The following is a 22,667-nucleotide window of genomic DNA, read 5'->3' on the forward strand; positions in this document are numbered from 1 at the left end:
ATGTCCATTCTTTAAAGGACATCTTGGGATAAAAATCTAAATCTGGATCAGACATAAAAATTCAGGTAAAAACACATTAATCATCCCTCATGGAAATATTTTCTAGAAATCAAACACTAAGTAGATCGAAAAGTTTAAAGAACAATATCTTCAATGAGTTGTCTTATTCTTATCATTTTCTTTTAAAGTTTGTTTAAAATGCATTTATTGGGCTCCAAAATATGTGGAAATAGTATTTGTATATAAAGTATATTTTAAACTCCACTTAAACCCACTCATTTTACCTCCCACAGCTGACTTTTTATTTTGAAGAAAAATGAATAAGAAAGAAATAGAAGGCCATACTTCAAATTATATACCTCTGTTGGGAGGTGGGGAATCAGAGAGTATATCCACATTAAGAAATACTGTTCTCAAATATGCATTACTCAATAGCTGGGGCATAAGCTGATACATCTTTCAAAACAGGAGAAGATGATTGCAGGCCTTGTGTTTGACAAATACTAAAGACAACCCCCCAGAAGAATGAGTCATATTTGTTCTCAAGAAGCAGAAGGAATTCTGTGACTGCAGTGTGATAAATTCTGTGCTGCCCTTTAAGTGGCTCAATCTCCTGTCAAGCATCAGGGTCCCCCCCCCCATGTGACAGGTTGATTCAACGGGAAGAAGCCTGACATTGCAACTCCAGATAGAAATAATTATACCTGCTTCTCTTCATCCTTTTTGTGTTTGATTTCATTGAGAGATGCCAACCTTCTCTAATCAGGAAATTGTGTTCTTTCTGTTTCTCTAACCAATGTGTAGAGAGTGTTTAGGCCCGTAAGTTGGGTCAATCATGCTTAATAGAATCATCAGGAAGAATGGAGCATGTAAGTGTCTTTAATCTTGCTCTCCAGTTTTATAGACAAAAAAAAAAATGTCAACACCCGAACACACAGCGAGCTTGTGCCACGGTTCATAAATCTTCCTTCTGTTATTTTTAATGAAGGAAACAAAGAGCATCTGGACTGAGGTTTAGGAGAACAAAGTATTTATTTCTACAGGTGGATGAGAGTGAAAGAATGAAATATACACTAGAGAAAACAAACGTGCTTCATGCTGGAAATGTATTGTAGGTGCCCAGTTATGCAGATGTTTTAACTCAGCCCCAGCCACCTGCTGAGTACCAGACAAGCTGACCAAGCTCTCCTGGAGACTACGGGGTGTCTGCAGCACAGGGCTGTATGCTGGTGATGGAGATGCTCTGTCCTCTGCATCGCAGGCTGCCTGCCTCACACTCGGACATGGTCCGCTCCTTGCCATTCACTTCTACGCAGATGCTAATCCCCGCTTCCTGGCAATCCGATGCTTCTCGGCAGACACATTTGCTGTTCTGGGCTGGAAAAGGAAGTGAGAGCGGTTTAATGACACATCACGTCACGGGGGCAGGAAAGTAAAAGTACATTAAAGAAATGGTCCTGATTAGAGAGCCTCCGCCTCCAACCACGCAATGAACCATCCCCACAGAAGAGCTGCAGTTCCAGGAAACGGAACCATTTTGCTCCATGTGGGATAAATGGGTTTTGAAGTCAGGTGCCAGGGTTTCTATTGGTTGGATCTACAGGAGGCAGCTCTTTCTGTTCAAGTCAAGGGCTGTCCTCACCTCCTCATACACACACACTGCCATCCATATGAGTCAGAAATCAAGTACAATCCTTCATCCCCACCCTACCCCAGACCAAATTAGACTTCAGCAATGAGCAGAGAGTCAAGACTAAGAGACTGGGCACGCGTTGGGGGGGTTGGAGGGGAGGAGTTGTTCTGACAGAAAATGTATGGCACCTAAAGGCCTAATGGAAAACATGAGTTAGGAGGAGACCAGAAGTGTCTCTAGAAAGAGGTCAGGTCAGTGAGGTGTCTCTAGAAAGAGGTCAGCCAGCAGATGAGGCGACTACCGAGCTGAAAATGTCCTAGACTTGGCTAAAATTACCCAAGTCATTGTGCATCCAACCATTAAGCAGAAGGCAACAGTAGGTTCAGTCCAGAACAGAAAGGGAGCACAGAGATGGCAGAGAACTTAGGAATCACACAGCCATCTCCCAGTTTTAGAGACCTGTCTCTAACAGCCTCGCCCTTCTCTTTTCATAGTATTTATTGCCCAAGGCGGAGAAGGTACCCCACAACCTTTGTGATATTCAAGATATACATCAAGGTAAGTGTCTTGGCATATAGTGAATTACTCCTTTCTCTATTCTCTTCACATCCTTCTGAAAACTTATAGGTGAAAGTGTCAGACGTTTGTTTTTAACACCCTTCTAGCACTTGATAAAGTTCCTATAACAAACAGATCTCATTTTTATTTTCAAGCAGCCTTTAGCTAGAATCTGTGTCATTCCATTGTAGCATCTTTGTAATTAACCTATTTCTTATGGTATATTATACTTGTTTTTGAGACGTAATCTAACATTTCTGTTTTTAAAGTTCATTAAGAGTGAAAACTGAATACATGATGTGATTATCACAAAGACAGTAAAAATCATGAGGGTGGAATGGAAGAACATTTAGAACATGAACAATGGATTATGACTTTGAACTCAGGGCCTGGGCACTACCCTCTGGCTTTCTCAAGGTTAGAGCTCTACCACTTAAGCCACAGCACTACTTCTGGTTTTTTGCTATGTATATGGTAACGAGGAATCGAACCCAGGTCTTCGTGCATGCTAGGCAAGCACTCTACCACTAGGCTAAACTTCCAGCCGGATTATGACTTTCTAGATGCCTGATGTGCGCCCTCTCTAAGGAAAGGAGTTGGGAGGATAATTTACTGCCAAACCAGACTTGAATCTTTGTCATCTTCAGGTATCTGCTTTGATTGACTGCTAAACCCAAGACTACATTGTTTCAAACCTTAATGTTCCTATGGAATTATCAGAATATAACTCCCTTGTACCATTTTGCATTTGTTAGCAAAAAGGATCATTTTTAAATCTCATTACTGCCAACTTCCGGATACTGGTGTCTCACACCTACAATCCTAGCTTCTTCAGAAGACCAAGGTTTGAAACCAACCTAAGTAGAAGTCGGTCAGACTCTTATCTCTAATTACCCAGCAAAAAGCTAGGATTGTATGTGTGGCTCAAGTGGTAGAGCACTAGCCTTGAGAGAAAAAAGCCAAAAGAGAACTCGAGCCCCAATACCGGTACTAAATAAAGCAAAAGCAACCCACAACCCTCAATACTGTCCCTTGTGCATTCTGACAGTTATCAACAGGAAGTGTTCCTTACCATCACATTGTCCCCACAGTGGACAGCTACCACAGGCTTTCTCAGGAGAGGCTGGCAAAGGACAACTGTCCTTAGCAGTGAGAGTGTAGTTTCTGCCCTGACAGTGGAGAACATGTAGCTTGCACACTGTCAGAGGCAGTATCCTCTTGCTCTTCTCGTCTCTAGCACATACATCCAAGGAAGATCTGAAAAGGATGTTTAATGACAATATTTACAAGAACTCTATTCTTAAAAGCTGAGTAGACAAGTGAAAGTAAGGCTTTGATCTCACTGACACACACAATAGCCACAACAAAGACACCACACCAACTCAAGCCCTCTTTCATTCCTATAGGCCAACACTTCAGATCTGTAGTGAGCACCTTTTACTCTATGTCTCTGGTTTCTATGAGCATAGGTAGCCAGTGTTGATTTATTTTTATCCAGAACAGATCAGACTTGGCAAATTCCAGGAGAAGGTGAGGTCTGCTAGCAGCTGCTAAGGGTTGATAACAATGGAAACAAAAGCTCACCAAAGATGAAACACTCAGAGATCAAATGAAACCATTTGGCCACAATTAGCTCCTCCTAGTCTAGCAACCTTGAAAGTTCATGCCTATAATACAGTATTGTCCACTAATTAATGACCTTGAATAGTCGAATTAAGGTGAAAACATACTTTTCACTGCTATTTTTTAAACTGTCTGCATTTTGAAAGTACTTTAGGAATATTTCTGTAGAATAATGCTACATTTAAGCATGTAGTGCTAAAATGGTAACTTGTAGCTATTTAAAGTTGTCACTAATAAAAGCAATTGCACTTCTGAATGCTGATGGTTAGGAAAGTGAAAACCTAGTAAAATATTTTATTTCCTTTGCTTACCAGCAGGGTCAAAAATATTTTACATTTTCAAAATATATTTAGGTCTAATATTTTCCTCTGGCCAAGAGCTAAATTTATTTAGTGAAATTGATTTGAAGTTACTTGCATTAAAAAAGCAATTTTTATTTTGAATATGTTATTCTTTATTTAAACTTCTTTAGCCGAACTATTCAAAGCAACTGAAAGGGTAGAGAGCTTATAATATTGTTATTGCTAGCATCTGATTCCATGAAGTAATAGGAAAACTCACACTATGTCTATAAATGACAGACTTTAGAGAAAATAAGGATGTTGGTGCAGCTAGACAAAGGAAGAAACTGATTTAAACAAACAGTGACTAATAGAAAACAATAGCCAAGTCTGAGTATTAACATCAGAACACATCTTGGCTCACCACCATTTCTGTTTGCACTATTTACTTACATTCTTCCACATACCAGAAATCATTATATACTGTCATATTCCCCTCCTATACACAAGCATGCACTTGTTACTTTAGATATCCTCCTAGAAAGATGATTTCAAGTTGTTTGGGTTTTATAGTGCAACGATACAAGAGACACTTCAAGAATGAAAACAGTACTTGCTGTTTGCTCTATCAGCATTGCTTTAAGAGCTGATGCCCCAAGGGAAATTCAGCAGACTAATCCTCTCAAGCTCTAAATCCTCAGTGACAGTTCTGTCAGTATGTTCTACTCATTTGTTTTATATATATATATATATATATATATATATAGAAAGAGAGAGACATCTGTATATCTATCTATATCTATGGAGATAGATAGATAGATAGATAGATAGATAGATAGATAGATAGATAGATAGACAGATTCAAATACTGGTGGATATCATAGCCCTCAGCCTGGTGACCTGTAACAGACTGCCCTGGCCCAGGTTAGAATATGAAGACTCATAACTGGAGGGTGACAAGCCACACCTCTAAGTCAAGAGATATCAAGACATGTCAGAAGTCATCCCATTTGTTTGGGATTCAAAATAAATAAATAAATGAAACTGAAGAGTGAACAAAGACAGAACTCACCCACATTCATAGGGCATTTTACAGATGCACCGTGAATTCTGCAGTTTCTCCCAGCGTTTGCATTCAGGCACTAGCTGTGTTGTGGGACTGTCTAAGGAACGACATAAGGGATATGAAATCACTGGGGGAGCCTGTACTTCCTCATAGTAGACAAGGCTTTACTCCAGTTGTTGAACCGGGATCTGTGTTATTCTCAACTGCAAAGAATGTCTACCATAAAATAACAATGAAGTTGAAACACACTGACAAGAGGAACAGATTATTAATGGCAAAGTCCATCATTCCATTACATTTATACTTGCTGAGGTACTTTTTATTCATTGTGATATTTAATCCATTCTAACAATACCTAATTGAGAGATGAGAAAACCCATGGAAAGAAGTGTTAGACAACTGCCTTTTTTCATGCATTGATCAAGCCAGGTTGAAGTCCACTCTGTCAGAATCCAAGGCCAGGAAAGGACGTTCCTTAAAAAAAAAGTATATATTTTGGAAATATTTGCTGAACTACATTCTACACACTGAGTCTGTGAGTCTGAAAGCCAAAACTTATACAGGGTGAATTGTCTGTTATCCTACAATATCTATAGTAAGGGCCCAGGAGCGTAGCCTAGTAGTAGAGTGCTCGCCTAGCATTCACAAAGCCCTTTGTTCGATTCCTCCATACCACATACTCAGAAAAAAGCCAGAAGTGGTGCTGTGGCTCAAGTGGAAGAGCACTATCCTTGAGCAAAAGTGTCCAAGGACAGTGCTCAGGCCCTGAGTTCAAGCCACAGGACTGGAAAAAAATAAACAGATCTATAGTAAGCTATCACACATAATGTCCAGAGGGTCTCCTGCCACAGGGAGCAAACATCTGGAGGGACTTATGTTAATGACATTCTCTCCATTCTGATGAGCTGGACCAAGATGCTTCCCTGCCAAAACTAGAATGCTGACTGACTTTTTCTCATTGTTCAGCACAGACGGATATAGCCCTGGCGATAGCCGAGGGCATATGAGTTCTCTTAAATGCTCAGATTATTTTACCTCCTGCTAGTTCCATTGTGACAAAAGTCATTACCATTCACTTCTGATCATAAATCTAGCTACTTATACTGCATATTACAAAATTAATTTTTCAGAAGAATGCAAATGACTGTGTTTGCTCACTCATGCTGGTAATCATTAACTACTCAGAAGGTGGAAAATGGGAGAATCACAGTCCAAAGCTAGTATGGGAAAAACTGGTATAGGCAAAAGTGAACAAGGCCCTGTCTCCACAAATAATCCAGGCAAGGGGCTCCATAGCTCTCATCCCAACCACGTGAGAGCTATGTGGTAGGATGAGGCTAAGCCAGGCAAAAAACAAAAGACATTATCTGAAAAATAACTAAAGCAGAAGGACTAGACATGTGGATTGAGTGGTATAGCCTCTACCTAGAAATGCAGGTCCTGAGTTCAAACAACAGTACCATCACCATCAAAAAACATTATTAAATATTACTTTGTACAAGATAAGTTATTTAGACACAAGAGTACAATTTCTTGAACAATTCAGAAACTTAGATGAAGCCAATGGGAAATATGTCTGCCACGATCAACCACCGCAAAAACGAGTACTCCTTCTGCACTTTATTGCCCTAAATGAAATGCAGGATCCTAAATTGAAGCCTAGAGCCTACAAAGTCAGGTGATATATGAAGAAAGTATGATTTGTGAGTTAGTCCTTAGTACTATTCCTAATCAACGAAGTTGTCATTTTATGAAAGAAGTGAAAAGGATAAAGAGCATGTGGGAACTATTACATCTGTGACTTCTCTGAAATCTAAAATCATCCCAAAATAAAATGGTATTTTCTAAGTCAGGGATATTTTGCTCCAAGTGCATGTGTGATACTTTTCCTGTCACAGTTGGGAGAGAGGTAGAGCTGCTGGTATTTGGTGGGAAGAGACCACGGACGCCACCAAAAGCCCTGAACGTGCCACGCTCTGAAATCACAGCAACACTGGGTCGAGAAACCATGTGTAGGTAAACCAGCACTGAAGCTCAATGATAAAGCCATATAAATTAGCCTTGAATTATGACTGGAAATTTATTTTAGGGTAAAGCTGGAAATTTTAGATTTTACATGCTTGCTCAAAGTTATCCTACTTCTTTATTGGAAAATCCAATGGTTTCCTATAATAAAAAAAAAAACTTCTGCATTTAGGAGAATATCACTTTATCTTCCTGGCTTGATGAACCAAATCAATCTAATCACAAAGCCCACCTAGAGCTTGTGCCACTGCTTGCATGACAAGTACCTGCAATGTGGAAATGGGGAGTTTCAAATTAGTGGGTACAGAATTTCAGTTTAGGAAGTTGAAAAGCAATTATGAAAATGGATAGTAATAATTGTTGAAAAAACAATGGCAATGTGTTTAATGTCACTGCTGTATAGGTTTTAAATGGTTACCAATGGTAAACCTTATGTATATCTTACCACAATTTTTAGAAGTCTAAATACTGAACCAGTACTTTATTTATTCATCTATATTTTAAGACATAACCACCAAAGACTGATAAGCTTGGGATTCTTTTTAATATGCCATGGGCTTATTTTAAAGGTAGCTATTGTTTTCTACATCTTCAGAAAAACAAACAGGTCTAAGAAATATCCTTAATTAGAGTCATTCTTAATGGAATTTTCTATTGAGTAGGAGGAAACTCCTATTAAATTATGCTAGTAAATGAGTGAAGCAGACATCTTAGAGAGACAACTGTATAATGTCTTTTGGAACAAAAGTGCAACCTCATCAATTATATATTGTTCTTGTTCAGTTGCAAATTGTAGGGACAGGTTCATGCCTTCACATAGCCCAAATAAATATAGCTATGATTTGGTGTACATTGAAAACAAAGCAATTGTCTTCTAATGTGGAGCTTTGACAGCCCAAAGGATATCAGAAGTGGCATGCTCTGTTTAGGTCCTGCTGTTTCTCATCCATCATCACCATCTACCTCACCACCTGTAACTCAGCACCGCCGGCAGCCTGCTCTTGCTTTTAGGTTATAAACATCTGTCTTGGGGTTTTTTTTTTTGAGCAAGGAGTCTGTTTAATAGCAATGGAATCTAGTATTCCATCCTCACTAGAAAAAAGAAGTCACAGCATTGAACTAAAATCCCCTCAAGGAACAACAACAACAACATGAAATAATATAATACAAACATTGTGAAATAATATAATACAAACTGGCATGCACATGAGCTTTCCTTCTTTCCTGTTTTTAACTATTAGAAACATATTTCCATCTATTAAAATGTGCATAAAGAAGAAATAGGAAGGAATTGTGAGGATTTTGTCTTCCAGTTCATTTTGGGGTAGTACTGGGATTTGGCCTTGGGGACTTGGGATTGCTTGGCAGATGCTCTACCAATTGAGTCACGGCCTGTAAATGGATTAAACAAAAAAAATCTATCTCATTTCAAATACCTCTAAAAAGAAATCATTTTGGGATTCTAAACCCTATCTATTTCAGTTCTTAAAAGAACCTTCTTCACAATCCTGGTGTTTAATATACTGGTGTTGGATTTCTACTAAAAGCACCTTTATATACCACAATACATTTCCTTCAGTAATGTCTAGTTTGCAGCATTCAATTTATATATTCTATAAATTCTTGATTTTAGTAATTCAATAAACTCTCCAAGTGAAACCTTTAGAATTTTATATAAACTGTTAACTCAGTACTTAGTAAAAGTACAGTAAAAAAAAAAGCAGAAAATCTAAAAACCAGCTTTTAAGAAGCATCCTAATTGATACAAAGCTAATCTTTCATATGGAGTATTTAAACACTTCAGAATCCATTGGGAAATGGCTGTCTCTGTGTTTCATGTATGTATGTGTCACGTGAATAATCCTGTTGCACATTCTACAAACTGTCCCTCCTCTCCTAGCTAGATGAAAAAATGACTCACAGTGACAGTGATACAATGCCACGAAGGTCACCACAAGGACTCTGGCTCACTGAAGCACAAAAACCACTCACCTTTGTGGACACACTGGATGGCTCTCATCTCAGGGCTCCACTTAAGGCTGGAGCCACAGAGAAACAACGAAGGACCTTTTAAGGACATGCCACCTGAACAGGAAAGAGTCACCTTCTCACCAACTGTGTAGAAAGGTTTGTGGGGATGACTCTGTATGCTATTCATCAGTTCAGGTAGAACACAGGAGATTTCTAAAAATAAGAAAGAATAGCATTTAAGGATCATTGCTTTCCTAAAGCATTTTTAACAGCTCTAAATGATGCTAATACTGTTTTACTTTTTCAGTGCAAAGGAGGGAGAAGTGATTCTACTCTTGGGTAGGGGGAGGTTCCTCACATGAATATAACTAATAAATGACTGACATTCCTACCCTCACAGCATTGCGGCAACTTAAATTGAATAAGCTTACCAAAAGTCCTAAGACACCATCTGCTGTTAAATGCAGACTGCATTGTTGCCATCTATCACCCTAGTTTGTATTGTCTCAAGAACTGCCTCATTCAGATACTGTCAACTGTAATTAGAGATAGCCCTCTCTGAAATTTTCAAAACACCACCCATAGCCTGGCAACCACAAACGTCTTCCGTGTTCTTTGATTTCCCATCCCTATTCTTCCTTGCTCAATTAAGTTCATTGGCTCAACGAAGTATGCCTACAACTATGTGTAGTTATACAGGCCCATGATTCTTAAAAAAATTCTTAAAGGTTTGAAATTTCTATCCGTAGTAGAGCCGTAGTAGAGTGCCTGCTCAGCATGCATAAGGCTGGGGTTCAAACCCCAACACTGAAGTAAAATCCATTTCCTGATCTTTCGGTGGGCTTCACACAATATCCTACAAACTATTGCTTTATTTCTGTCATATGTTTGTTTCATTTATTTAAAAACAACACTTACAGGCTGAGAGTCTGGCCTAGTAGTAGAGTGCTTGTCTAGCATGCACAAAGACCCAGGTTTGGTTCCTCAGTACCACATACATAGAAAAAAAAGCTGGAAGTGATTCTCAGACTCAAGTGGTAGCCTTGAGGAAAGCCCAAGGACAGTGCTCAGGCCCTGAGCAAAACCCCCAGGACTGTTTAAAAAAAAAAAACAAAACACTTACTAGGTGCCTATATTTTCCAAATGTGTAGTGCACTGAAGAAGACACAGCAAAACACAGAGCTCATATTGTGTCTTCATACTGTGCTAATATCTAGCATTGATGGAAGTTCTGATTTCACTGTCACTCCCCTTCCAAGACAAATAGGAAGTCTGTGCAGAATTAAAAGGAAAAATGTTCCTGCAGATGAGTGGATCAACAAGATGTGGTATTTATACACAATGGAATTCTATGCTGCTGTCAGAAAGAACAACATCGCCCCATTTGTAAAGAAATGGAAAGACAGAAAAAAATCATATTAAGTGAAGTAAGCCAGACTCAAAGGAACATAGGCTCAATGGTTTCCCTCATTTGTCATAATCAGTAGAAACCCTGGGCTCTCCTAGCAGAGATTTACAATAGAGCAAAACCTAGATACATAAGGCCATACAGTATGACGCTAAATGAAAGGACCTCTAGGATATAAAAACAAAAGCCATATAATGAGTGATTGTTGTCCTTAATGTACAATGTTATCTCTCATCTCTTTTGCTGTCCCTTGGTTATCTCATATTGCTACAGTATTTCACTTTGTTATCTGATATATTGGATAAATGCATATTTGGTTATTTGAAATTGTATAGGGAAGGGGTGAAAACAAGATGGGGGGTGGAGTTGGGGGGAAGGGAAATGGAGACCAAGATATGAGAAAGGGTATCAATGTATATGAAATAATGCACCTTCTATCTGGTGAATATAATGTAATCTTTCTATTAATTACAATAAAAAATATATGAAAAAAAATGTTCCTGCAGGAATCAGGGAGTCACACACGTAACTCAAGTCTGAAGGCCCAAGATTCCAGAGAAATGGGAAGTTAAAGGTAGCGATTGTATTTGGTAATACCAGTCTACTTAAGGTATTAGTATGCTTGAAGGGGAAATAATAAAAGGAAGCTCACTGAGAACAAAAATGCTGTTCAGTGGCTAAAAAGTTGATAAATGAGCTTACAGTAGTATCACAGGCTAAAAGATCAAAACTTGAATCCAGGACCATCAAAAATGAGAAATCCAGGTAGGACATCCATACTTTGGCTGGGATAAAGCAACTTGATTGCTTGCCAAAACAAGACTCATGTTCTCTAAAGGAAGGTAACATTGTCCAAAATCTTAAATTATTTCTAATTTCTTATGCATATAGTCCAAGATTTAACCGACATTAACATAATATTCAAAAAGACAAAAGATGTGCTCTCTTCAGCAGCACAGACATGCTAAAATGGATCTCACTGAGTGGAGCCGTTACTAGCTGTGGGCTTTTCTGAGTCACTTCTGAAACGTAGATGGAATCACGCCAGCCTTTCACGAGAAGAAGATCAAGACATAGGGTACACACATATATGCTCATGTGGTAATTGACCCTCTTGTAGTCTAGCTAACATCGGTATATTTAACTTGATTCGTTTTTTTTCTCGTTATTTCTTCATTACTCTCCTATCTACTGTTATGTAGCACAACCAAGACCACTCACTCTGGCAACGCATTTCCCCAGCAAGCCACCGTAAATCTTGTCCACATCTGGCAACAGGATTTCCAATGAGAGAGTATCCTTCATTGCAAGTATATACTATGTTTTTCCCAACAGGAAATGTGTCATCTTCTCCCTAAACCAAAATAAAAAGTGAAGAGGAATAAAGTTTGCCTACTTTGCACTAAAAAAAATGTCTGTGTTATATTATTTGGCATGCACATCAGTTTGTTTTAATCATCAGCCACTGACATTCAAACAAGTGGTTTAGAAAATTGTGGATGAAACATTTTCCTTGCAAGTGAAATGAAGTTATTAATGCCACTATACTATAATGTATAGATTGCTCCTAAAAACACCAAGAGCTACACTAACCATTTTCTTAAAATTACTTTAGTTGGAACTGTTCAAACATCTTTCTCTTACACTTTTTGGAAAAGGTAATTTATCATCAGATTCTGAAAGTCCTCCTCATATTAAGGTATCATGTGCTGTTCATTGACAATAGGATATAATAAATTGACATTTATTACACACAAGAATGTCCAAATCCCATTAAGATCCTAGGAAGACTTTAGGAGAGGCATAATATTGATCTTCTCCACCCCAAGCTTTTACTCCAGTTTATAAGGAAAGATATATTGCAGTGGGTGATTAGTTGAGGGTATTACAATAGCCTGGAATTTGAGGATATAAGGCTCATAGACTTTAAGTGTGAACCTCGGGAATAATTATGCTTATTTTGAATCCCTCTTGGTTCTTTTCTTCATCCTCTGGCTCTCAGCTACCTAGAGAGATGGTGAAAAAAACTTGAGTTTAGAGCCAGAAGGGCTTGGAGCTGATACCTGCACTGGCATTTTCCTAAGAATTAAATAACTTTTCCTAGTCTCTTTTCCCTACCAGTCCTGCTACTAATAGCCCAAAGAAATTCGCCAGTGAGAGGTGGCCCAAACTGATATTGAGCTTTGAAGAAAATAAAGATGATTACATATATGTCTCATCATAAGACTAAGAACAGTCCTTATTAATAGTGCCTCAAAGCCTAATAAAGCCCCTATGTTAGCTGGTGATAGTGTTCCTTCCTAAACAAGAAAATCACTGGAAGTACATGACATGTATTTCACCAGACACTGGTGCTCCTTGCTGACTCCTGGAATAAAATATTCATCACAAGTCCATTTTTTAAAATATTTTTCTCATTGGCAAAAATGTGAAAAGTTCTTTAGGTTGAAGAACGTGTTTATATATTTGGACTCTGGAGTGAAAAGGCAATGGCGAGGAGCCCTTCATCAGAACTATATTTCTTATTCAATAGGTGGCCATATTAATTTCCCATTCCACAAAAGCTTGGGGAACTTTCCCTTCTTCAAAACTTCCATACTGTCGGGTGCCTTTGGCCCATACGTGTAACCCTAGCTACTCAGGAGGCTGAGATCTGAGGATCACCATTCAAAGCCAGCTCAGGTACTAACTGGAGACCCTTATTTCCAATTAACCACCATAAAACAGGAAGTAGCTCTGTGGCTAAAGTGGTAGAGTGCTTAGAGCACTAGCTTTGATCTGAAGAGCTCAGGGACAGTGCCTCCGCTGAGTTTAAAACCCAAGACCAAAAAAAAAACCAAACAAACAAACAAATTTCAATACCCTTGGGCCACAGAAGAAAAAGTACAAACTAAAAACCATAGCTACTGAAATTAAAATATAAATATGAAATAGTTTAACACTTTTATCAGTGAAGCAGGAAATAGATTATGATCAGGTAAAACTTGAATATTATAAATGAACCAAATATCTTTTGTAACTAACTTGAACAAATCCATCTTTTAAGGCAGGAGGTGGGGGACAAAATTCTTTAGGAACCAAAGACAAAGGAAAACAATGTGGTTCAAGTAATCTGTAAGAGAAAAAGGTCAATGTTATTCATTAATGCAATTAAATATTTTGCACTACGCTGAATTTTCCTTGTATCAAAGTTATATAAATAGAAAGTACAAGTATGTTGATGAAGCATTTTTTATCATTTTCCAGATCCAGACACATGATCATATCTCTGCTGTAAAAAAAAATTCAAACCTAAATTCAGCCTTCAAATATCAGTAAGTTAAATAGCTACCCAACATACCTCAGATACATAGTTTCTAGAGTTTATCTGTTTCAGAGCCTAGTTTTCTTGCTGTTGTGTTCTGAAGTTCCCTTAACACAGAATTATTTCTGTTTCAGGGCCGACGCCCTGACTCAATCTAGTAGTTCAAACCCCAGGAGTGCCAATTTTTTAAGCTTTTACAGTTTTAAAAACATAAAATTAATTTTGTATTAAAAAAACAAGAGTTATGGATCCTTGCAGATGATACAACATTATAAAAAATACGTCTCATTGAGCATGTATTATATAACGTAACGAGCAACATAGTAAGTTCAATAACAGCAAGCTAACTTTTAAATCTTTCCATAGTTGCCCTGATGTGCTCCATGCTTACTGCAAAGGGCGCTGTGCTCTACATAGCTGTGCTGCTTCGTTCAGATGGTTGATTGGATGTTAAACTGGTGATTGGCTGATTGGCTGACCTTTAGTTGCACAAAGGAGTTGCCATTCAACAAAGTATTTTATGAACACAATGCATCCATCTTGATCAATGTGATCATTCCCATGCTCCTTGCCTCACTGTTTTTTTCATTTTAGAGAATATGCATTGAATTTTTTGCTGCACCCCCTACACGTCCACCCCTCATCTCTTCATTCATCAATCTGGTCTCCATTACCGCAGATGCTCCAACTCTTCGTCCTCGCATGGCCTGCTCTCAGTTGTTTCGCCAATACAGTCCTTTCCGCCCCCACTAGGGGGTGGGTTATTGCATCTTCGGCTCCTTTTTTTCTTCCCTTGAACACAGGGGCCCCAAGTGGACCAGCAATTCCAACCTCCATCAACCCCTCCTATGAGAGAGAAGCTCTTCAGTAAACTCTGCCAGAGGAAGACTTTAAAGCTTAGTGTTATGCCTCTTGTTAATGCGTTTCATGTGGGGATGAGATAATTCTGGGATCTGATTGCCTTTTCCCTGTTCACTGAAGTTTCCTACAACAGTCAGAACAGGATGTCCATCGCAAGCCTATATTTGTGCTGATGGTTTCATATGTGTTTCAGAACACATTCATGTACATTGAGTTATTTCCAACAAGGAAACAAGGTAGACAGGAAATGTGGCCATTTCCACCTAGTACATACAGCATCTCAAAGTGTGCTCACTGATGCCATGGCTGCCAAGAGCCACATTCAGATGGCAACTTGGTCTTATGGCTTCAGCCAGACCTTTTTGGTCCCCCAACCGTCCCAGTACAGTAAGTCTGCTCCTGTATTTGAAACACTGTCTTGGTCTGAAGACAGCATAACCTGCTGGGTCCTCTCACTAGTCAAATCCCAGGGCTGGTGTTATACAAAGGAAGAAAATGCATTAAGTGGAAGAAATGTCACTAGATTTACCACCTTTCAGGGCACCTTCGTCAATCTACTTGCCCATTCTGGCCTCCTTGTACCTCAGATGTGACTTCACTTCTTCACTCACAAAACAGCACTTGTTAGGGGCAGGGAAGAAGAGTCAGTTCCTTGCCATTGTGTTTATGGTAACAAGAGACAAACCAGCACACTGACCTGCTTGATTCCCTACCAGAACTCCTTGCTCACACGCCATGCCAAAGGTGTATGGTTTGCAATGACACTGACACCGGGTCCCAGCAACTGTGGCTATGCCACCATTTTGGCAAGGTTGGCAATGGCAGGGGTCCGATTCATCCAGATACTCTTCAAGAGCCTGTTTCAGGTACAATCTTTTCACAGAGGCACAAGGTACTTCCTTTACCAGTTCATATAAAGGTGTCAGCTACACATGTAAAGAAAGGTAGAATTGTCAAATGGGAGAGGGCCAGTTCAGAGACAGCGCCCAGCCCCAGAATTCAAGTTCCAGTGATGGAGGGAGAGAGGAAGGGAGGGACAAGGAACATTCATATTCATTTTCTAGCTAATGGAAGATTATCTGCAAGATAATACATTATCATTGCCTGATCAGGATGGAAGAAAAAGAAATACTTAAATTATATCAAGGAAACAACTATCATTAAATTTAAAGGAAATTTTCTGTCTCTTCAGTGGAGACCACAGACTCTTTCCTTGAGAAATTCAGACATTATTACTCTGTTGCCGATTTCAGAAACTTTGAACTCACAGATGTGCTGGCTAAATTTAAACAGCCTGTACTCCCAGGAGAAAAATGACTGTGTTGTGACATAGCCAGTTTCTGCAGTATGTCTCATCATGCTCAGTTTCTCAGGCTGTCACCATGAAGTCACTAAGCTCATAACTGGGAAGAGGCTCTTAGAGCACCTGACCTTGACTTGCCCTTTGCTTGCACACCTCTGTTCTTTCCAGTACTTTCTTACCCAAGAAATACATTGGCTCTAGGATAGTTTGTGGTCCTGTATGGGAAAGCACACCCTTGAATCAAGAAAAGGATCCTCTGTTTCCCCTCATTGATAATTTAGAATGTCTCCAGTGATAACAATGAACAAAGGTTATTTTGAACATTAATAAGTGGCCTCTTAAGAGTTTCCAGGAGGGCTGGGAGTTTGGCCTAGTGGTTAAAGTGCTTGCCTAGCATGCATGAAGACCCGGGTTCGATTCCTCGGTACCACATACATAGAAAAAAGCCGGAAGTGGTGCTGAGGCTCAAGTGGTAGAGCTCTAGCCTTGAGAAAGTCCAAGGACAGTGCTCATGCCCTGAGCTCAAGCCCAGGACTGGCAAAAAAAAAAAAAAGAGTTTTCAGGAACCCCAGCTCTGGTGATTCCTACCTATAATCCCAGCAAATGGAAACTGAGGCAGGAGGGTCATGACTTTCAGGGCAGCTTGGAATACATAGCAAGACCTTGTCTCCAAAACAAAACCAAGGGCATCCAGGAAAAGTCCACCCTCCACTCATCTTTACTCAGAATCTAATGTGTGAATCCAACAGCCGGAAGGTTCTTGAGGCACTCTGGTAGTTTGGGGGAGGTGTTTGTTTATAAAAATAAGAACAAGTATCTTAATTGTCTAAAAGTAGGTTTTGCCTGGGATGTAGCTTGACTCCTATGGAATCGAAACATCATAAAACCAAACAAATCATAAAACCAGTCCTTCTAAAGCATTTGTTTTGAAAATGTGAATTGACATATTAGGAAAAACCCAAACATATTCAAGTGTTTTTTTTTTCTTGTGTGCAACCTTATCTCCAAGAAAAATAGAATGGACATAGAAAAGCACATGCTGCTGAACTAATCTACATAGCAACACATGAAATGCATAGGTGGGACATTGTCTCAAACATCTCTGTGGATCATCTCATGTATTATAAACAGCATCCATTTATCTGGCATTAGAACTGTCCATCATATTTCTAATTGCTCTTCTTCCTCTTCCTGTTAACTTCCAATCTGTAACCTTTCCTGTAGCCTTTTTCTAAGCAATGTGTTATATTTATTGTAGCATGGACTCATTTCCTAACAATTTAACATAGCTTAAGTCCAGGATACCTAGTCAATTACAGAAACAGCACAAACATCCCACAACAGATGAATAGATTAAGCATATACCCATATATATAAATGTATTAATATATCTATCTATATGAATTTTATTCAATGATCAAGAAGAACACAATGCCATATGTAGGGAAATGAATGGATGGACCTGAAAAATATTATGTTTAGTGAAGTCAGGCCTAAAAAGAAAAATGGTGCATGATTTTTTCTCCCATATGGAAGTTAGATCTATATTATAAACATATATAACTACATATAGAGGGCTATATGTATAGATTACACAATCAAATTGATTAAGTCTACATTCCAATAGATTTGATTTGAACAATCAACTGACAGTTTAGCCAAATGAATACCAGGAAGCTGAAACATGTCTTACCTAAGAAGGACAGGGCATAAGGGGAAAGCAATAGGTAAATGGAGAGGAGAAGGGTGAGTGAGTATAAATACTCAACGACATATATGAAAATAGAATAAGGTAACTTGATAGGGTGAGTGGGGTTGGATAAACTCAAGAAAGAATCATAGAGGGGGTGACATTGACACAGCTGCTTTGTACACATAAATTGACATGCTGAAGGGAAGCTCCTTTATAAAACTACTTGAAGTTAATAAAAACCACATTACCATTTTATCAGTTTTTTAAATATAATCAGTACTACAGCCATTGTTTCTTTTCTTCTTCTATATGCGTGTGGGGGGGATGTTTTTGTTTTATTTTGAGACATGGTTTAAGGCTGGCTAAAGCTAACCTTATACTCACTATGTAGCGTCCAACTCCCACTGACTAGGATTAAATCCACACATGATAATGTTAAACATAGCTGATGTCTTTGAACGTTGTGTCTCCTAACACTATTTTCCGCTAAGTTCTTGTATCTTTATTGTGCAATTTTGCATAGATGAGTGCTTTTAAAGAATATATATGTTGTGTTCTCCCCAAAATCCACTTTATCAAGAAAACATCCTAAATTACATCAGACAACTTGATATTATCTTACTTTACAAGACTCCAGGAGCCCATGAATCATCATGACAGAAAGGACGGTAATCAAACAAAAGGTAAGAGCAAAAAGTCTACCTGCCTTCCTCTTGTAAAAATAAAAGATTAAACTATGTTGAAAAATCTGTAACTTTTCTCAATTAGGAACCAAAGAAAATGTAATCAAATCTAGATCAACAGTTAAAAATTGCGAAATTCAGGGCCAGAAGTTTGGCCTAGTGGTAGAGTGCTTGCCTAGCATGCACGAAGACCGGGGGGTTCAATTCCTCGGTACCATATACATAGAAAAAAGCTGGAAGTGGTGTTATGGCTCAAGTGGTAGAGCTCTAGCCTTCAGAAAAAGTCCAAGGACAGTGCTCAGGCCCTGAGTTCAAGCCCCACGACTGGCAAAGGAAAAAAAAATTGCAAAATTTGGCCCGGGAGCATAGTCTAGTGGTAGAGTTCTCGCCTAGCATGCACAAAGCCCTGGGTTCTATTCTTCAGTACAACATATACAGAAAAAAAACCTGTAGTGGCACCATGGCACAGGTGAAAGAGCATTAGCCTTGAGCAAAAAGTGTCCAAACACAGTGCTCAGGCCCGAGTTCAAGCTCCAGGACTGGCAAAAAAAAAAAGAGCAAAATTCGTCATTAATTTCTCTTGGGATTTACAAAACATTTAACCTTCATGACAGAAATGTGCATTTAGCAGCTAAAATACCTTCTGTTCCTCAGTATTATGAATGCATTCATTTTACTGTGTAAAACATAATTGGAATATAGAAAATGCTCATTATAAGCAGCTCCATTTAATAACCCTGATTTGATTTAATTTCATTTCATTTCCCAATGAAAATAAACATGACTGTTTTCTACTGTTTTAGCAGCACATCACATACTTTTTGTTTTATGACTTGGGGAAGATTAGTCACAGATTGTGCCCAAGCAGAATAGCGCCTTTTGTTTCCAGCAGGGTTGTCCAGTTCCAGGAAACTAAGACCTGACACAAATGCTGCTCCTCCTCCTCTGACAAATGGCTCTCCTCGCAGCACATTGCCCTGGGTTCCTGAACAGGAGAAAGCAGGTGAACAAAGAATACACAAATAAGATGAACATGAGAAATGTGAAAACTCTGTGGAGTAATTTTTAATGCCATCAAACCATAGGTCATTCTAGGAAAAGCAAATCCATGGGGACAATATTAAATATTAGAAATTTTTGTTAATGTTTTCAGTGTTCACATTTTGAAGGAGAATGTCATTCTTCCAAGATACATCATATATTTACAGGTAAAATATCATGATGTTGAAAAACACTTACTTTCAAATGGTCTGATAAACCTGACTTATATAAGGGTAGACCCTCTGTATATCACCTATATAATAACAATTAATATGTGGTTCTAAATCAGATGCTGGTAGCTCACACCTGTAATGCTTGCTACTGGGTGACTGAGACCTGAAGATCATGGTTCAAAGCTAGCCCACACAGAAAAGTCCTCATGAGACTCCTATCTCCAATAAACCACTCAAAAACCCTAAGTATAGCTATGGCTCAAAGTGGTAGAGTGCTAGTCTCGAGCACAAGAGCTCAGGGACAGTGCCTACCCAGGCCCTGAGTTCAAGTCGAACAACCCACAAAAAAGAGGCACTTAAAATGTACAGTATTTCATGATGGAATTTTGTGCTGCCATCAGAAAGAATGACCTCACTCATTTGTAAAGAAATGGAAAGACTTGGAAAAAAATCATATTAAGTGGAGTATGCCAGACCCAGAGAAACATAGGCTCCATGGTTTCCATCATTTGTAGTAATTAGTACACATGAGGATCACAAGAGCTTAAAAGCTATGTGTATATTATTATCTAGGATAAGGCTAAGTGAAGTGAACTCCAGGATATGGAAACAAGAGATTTATCTTTGTGATTGTTGTTCTTAATGTACTATGTGAACTTATTTCTTTTCTCATTTTTTCTCCTTATGGTTTATCTCATGCTGTTACTGTACCTGACTTTATTACCTGGTATATTATATATACACTTACTTGTTTATTTGAAATAGGGAAGGAAAAGGGAAAGACAAGATGATTGAGAAGGGGTGGAGGAGAGAAAGTGGGAGAAAAACAGGGGAAGAGGTATCAATGTTTGAGAAGTAATGTATCCAATACCTGACAAATGTTACTGTAACCCCTCTATACATTACCCCGACAATAAAATACAATTTAAAAAAATATATAGTATTTATATGCTGCTATATAATAGTCAATATTATTTATATTATATGTATATGCATAAGTCAAAATAATCATTGTTATATATACATGAAAGGTATATGATTATTCATCACTATGTTCTTCCAACTTTTCTGCCTGGTTGAAATTTTTATTGTATTTTATTGTAGAAGTAATATATAAAGAAAAATTTTGTATTAAAATGTTGGAGAGAAAAAATTTCCTTGTATCTGGTCTATTAACAATGAAACAAAAAGAAGCTGTTAATTAACAGGAATACATTACCTAACACATGATAAATGTTCTGAAAAGTTTGAATGTTAATTGAATTCTTTTTTCCATTTATATGCCTCATCATTTCAGAAATATTTTTATCTCTACTTATAACTGGTTCTTACATAGGTCATGACTAGAAATTCCTAATTGTACAGATCTCATCTTGAGTGATTTCCATTTCCTTTCTCAGAACTGTCCAAATTTTGTGATTTCTCAAAATGAGCACGTTGTACTTTTATATAATGAGGAATTATGAAAGCCTGATATTTTTAATAAATTACCAGAGTGCTTTCTTACCTTCTTTGCTAGTTATGGTTTTGATATGCAAATAGGTACATTTTAAATAAAGTTCATAACAAAGTTCAGGCCCTGAGCTATAGAAGACAACCACTCTGCAGTGTCTGAACCCCAAGTAAGGCAAATTGAAGACCATCTCAGACAGTGAGCCTTGAATCAGTCTCTTAATTGGCTTCCCAGAGGGATCTTCATGAGCACCAAAGTTTGAGAATCATCATCCTAACTATCATAGCTACTTAAGAACCGCAGTCTTCAATAGCCAGAGCCCCGTCAGTATCCAGCGTATGCTAATTCTTTCTCCTCTCAAAAAGGCAGCACAGCATAAGGTTACCAGTAAAGAGCCAGTGAAGCTAAATATACTATGCGTTTACTTCATATCTGGCTCTCGGGAGCTATGATCTTGAACAACCTGTGATGCAGTGCCCTTGTCTGTCAGGTTAATAGTTAATTGGGTAACCATCAACTGTCAATGCAGCTGACCACTGTGAAAAGCTCCATTTCCTGTTGCATGGCCAGACTACGATTTTTCCCTTGTTTCAATGTTTTCTTTTTCCTCTCTCACCTTGGTGGCTCACTGGAGATGAGCAGATTCTCTGGTCTATTCATTTTTGTACCACAATGCCTAGAAGAAGGCATGGCACTTATTACAGACTCCAGAAGTGGCTGGGAAATGAAGCAAGTGAGTAAATACACAAGCTTGGCTCACTACTCTGTCTTCCTCCTCCCTGCAGTCATTTATGTCATTTATCAACATCTAGAGGATCTCTGCTTCCTATTGGCCATTCCAGCATTTTCATTTGTCTTCACCCCAATTTCTGTCATCAACCAGGAGGACATAAAGTCTAATTCTACTCAGCCTGTGGCCTCCCTGCATACATTGAAGTCACATTTCCATCCCCATCTATGAATCTCTTCCTTTTATGGCAAGTAAATTTTAATCTCCAAATCCAACAAACATTTTTCATTTTCTTACTTGATTTCTATCATTGCACTATTTATCTCTGTGTCATTATTTCCCACCTCTTTTATTTCTTATCTGGACAGATTCTTCCTTTTCTAGCTTTCTTCTTTCTCTACAACTTTACCTCTTCATTTCTCCCTTGAATTTTTCCATTATTAAAGCTTCTGATGGCATTTACTACCCATCAGGATGAAATCCAAACTCCTTCCTACCTGCAGAGTCTACATTGGCTTACTTGTCTAGGTACCTTCTGCCATCTTTCAAAGACTAGAATATTGATTTTCCTGCCTTCTTGTACTACCACCAGAATCTACCAGAATATTAACCCTACTGAATATCCTTGTCACAGAATATAACTGACCCTTCTATCACTATCATTTTTATGGTATACAGAAGAGATAGCCTGAATAATGTTTTGCTATCTTTTATATATTATGATATATAAAAGAGAGAGCAGCCAGGCATAGTGGCTTACACCTGAGGCTGAGATCTGAGGATCAAGGTTCAAAGTCAGCCCAGGCACAAAAGGACCTGAGACTCTTACCTCCAATTAACCTCTAGAAAACAGGAAGTAGG

General features: G+C 38.5%; 1 protein-coding gene across 1 annotated transcript in view; it reads right to left on the reverse strand.

Moving 5' to 3' along the window:
• Nucleotides 1-1,008: 1,008 nt before the first annotated feature.
• C7 (complement C7) overlaps nt 1,009-22,667 on the reverse strand; it is a 45,484-nt gene continuing 23,825 nt past the window's right edge. The window contains exons 10-18 of the mRNA XM_090332001.1: nt 19,228-19,394; nt 15,428-15,656; nt 14,544-14,715; nt 13,590-13,677; nt 11,787-11,919; nt 9,179-9,370; nt 5,168-5,258; nt 3,264-3,448; nt 1,009-1,377 (exon numbers count right to left, since the gene is read on the reverse strand). Coding sequence (XP_090188127.1) covers nt 1,196-1,377; nt 3,264-3,448; nt 5,168-5,258; nt 9,179-9,370; nt 11,787-11,919; nt 13,590-13,677; nt 14,544-14,715; nt 15,428-15,656; nt 19,228-19,394 — 1,439 coding nt within the window. The 3' untranslated portion in view covers nt 1,009-1,195. The remainder of the gene's footprint in view (nt 1,378-3,263; nt 3,449-5,167; nt 5,259-9,178; nt 9,371-11,786; nt 11,920-13,589; nt 13,678-14,543; nt 14,716-15,427; nt 15,657-19,227; nt 19,395-22,667) is intronic.

This window comes from Megascapheus bottae, chromosome 4 (assembly GCF_031878675.1).
Source record: "Megascapheus bottae isolate mThoBot1 chromosome 4, mThoBot2.hap1, whole genome shotgun sequence".
Taxonomy (NCBI): Eukaryota; Metazoa; Chordata; class Mammalia; order Rodentia; family Geomyidae; genus Megascapheus; species Megascapheus bottae.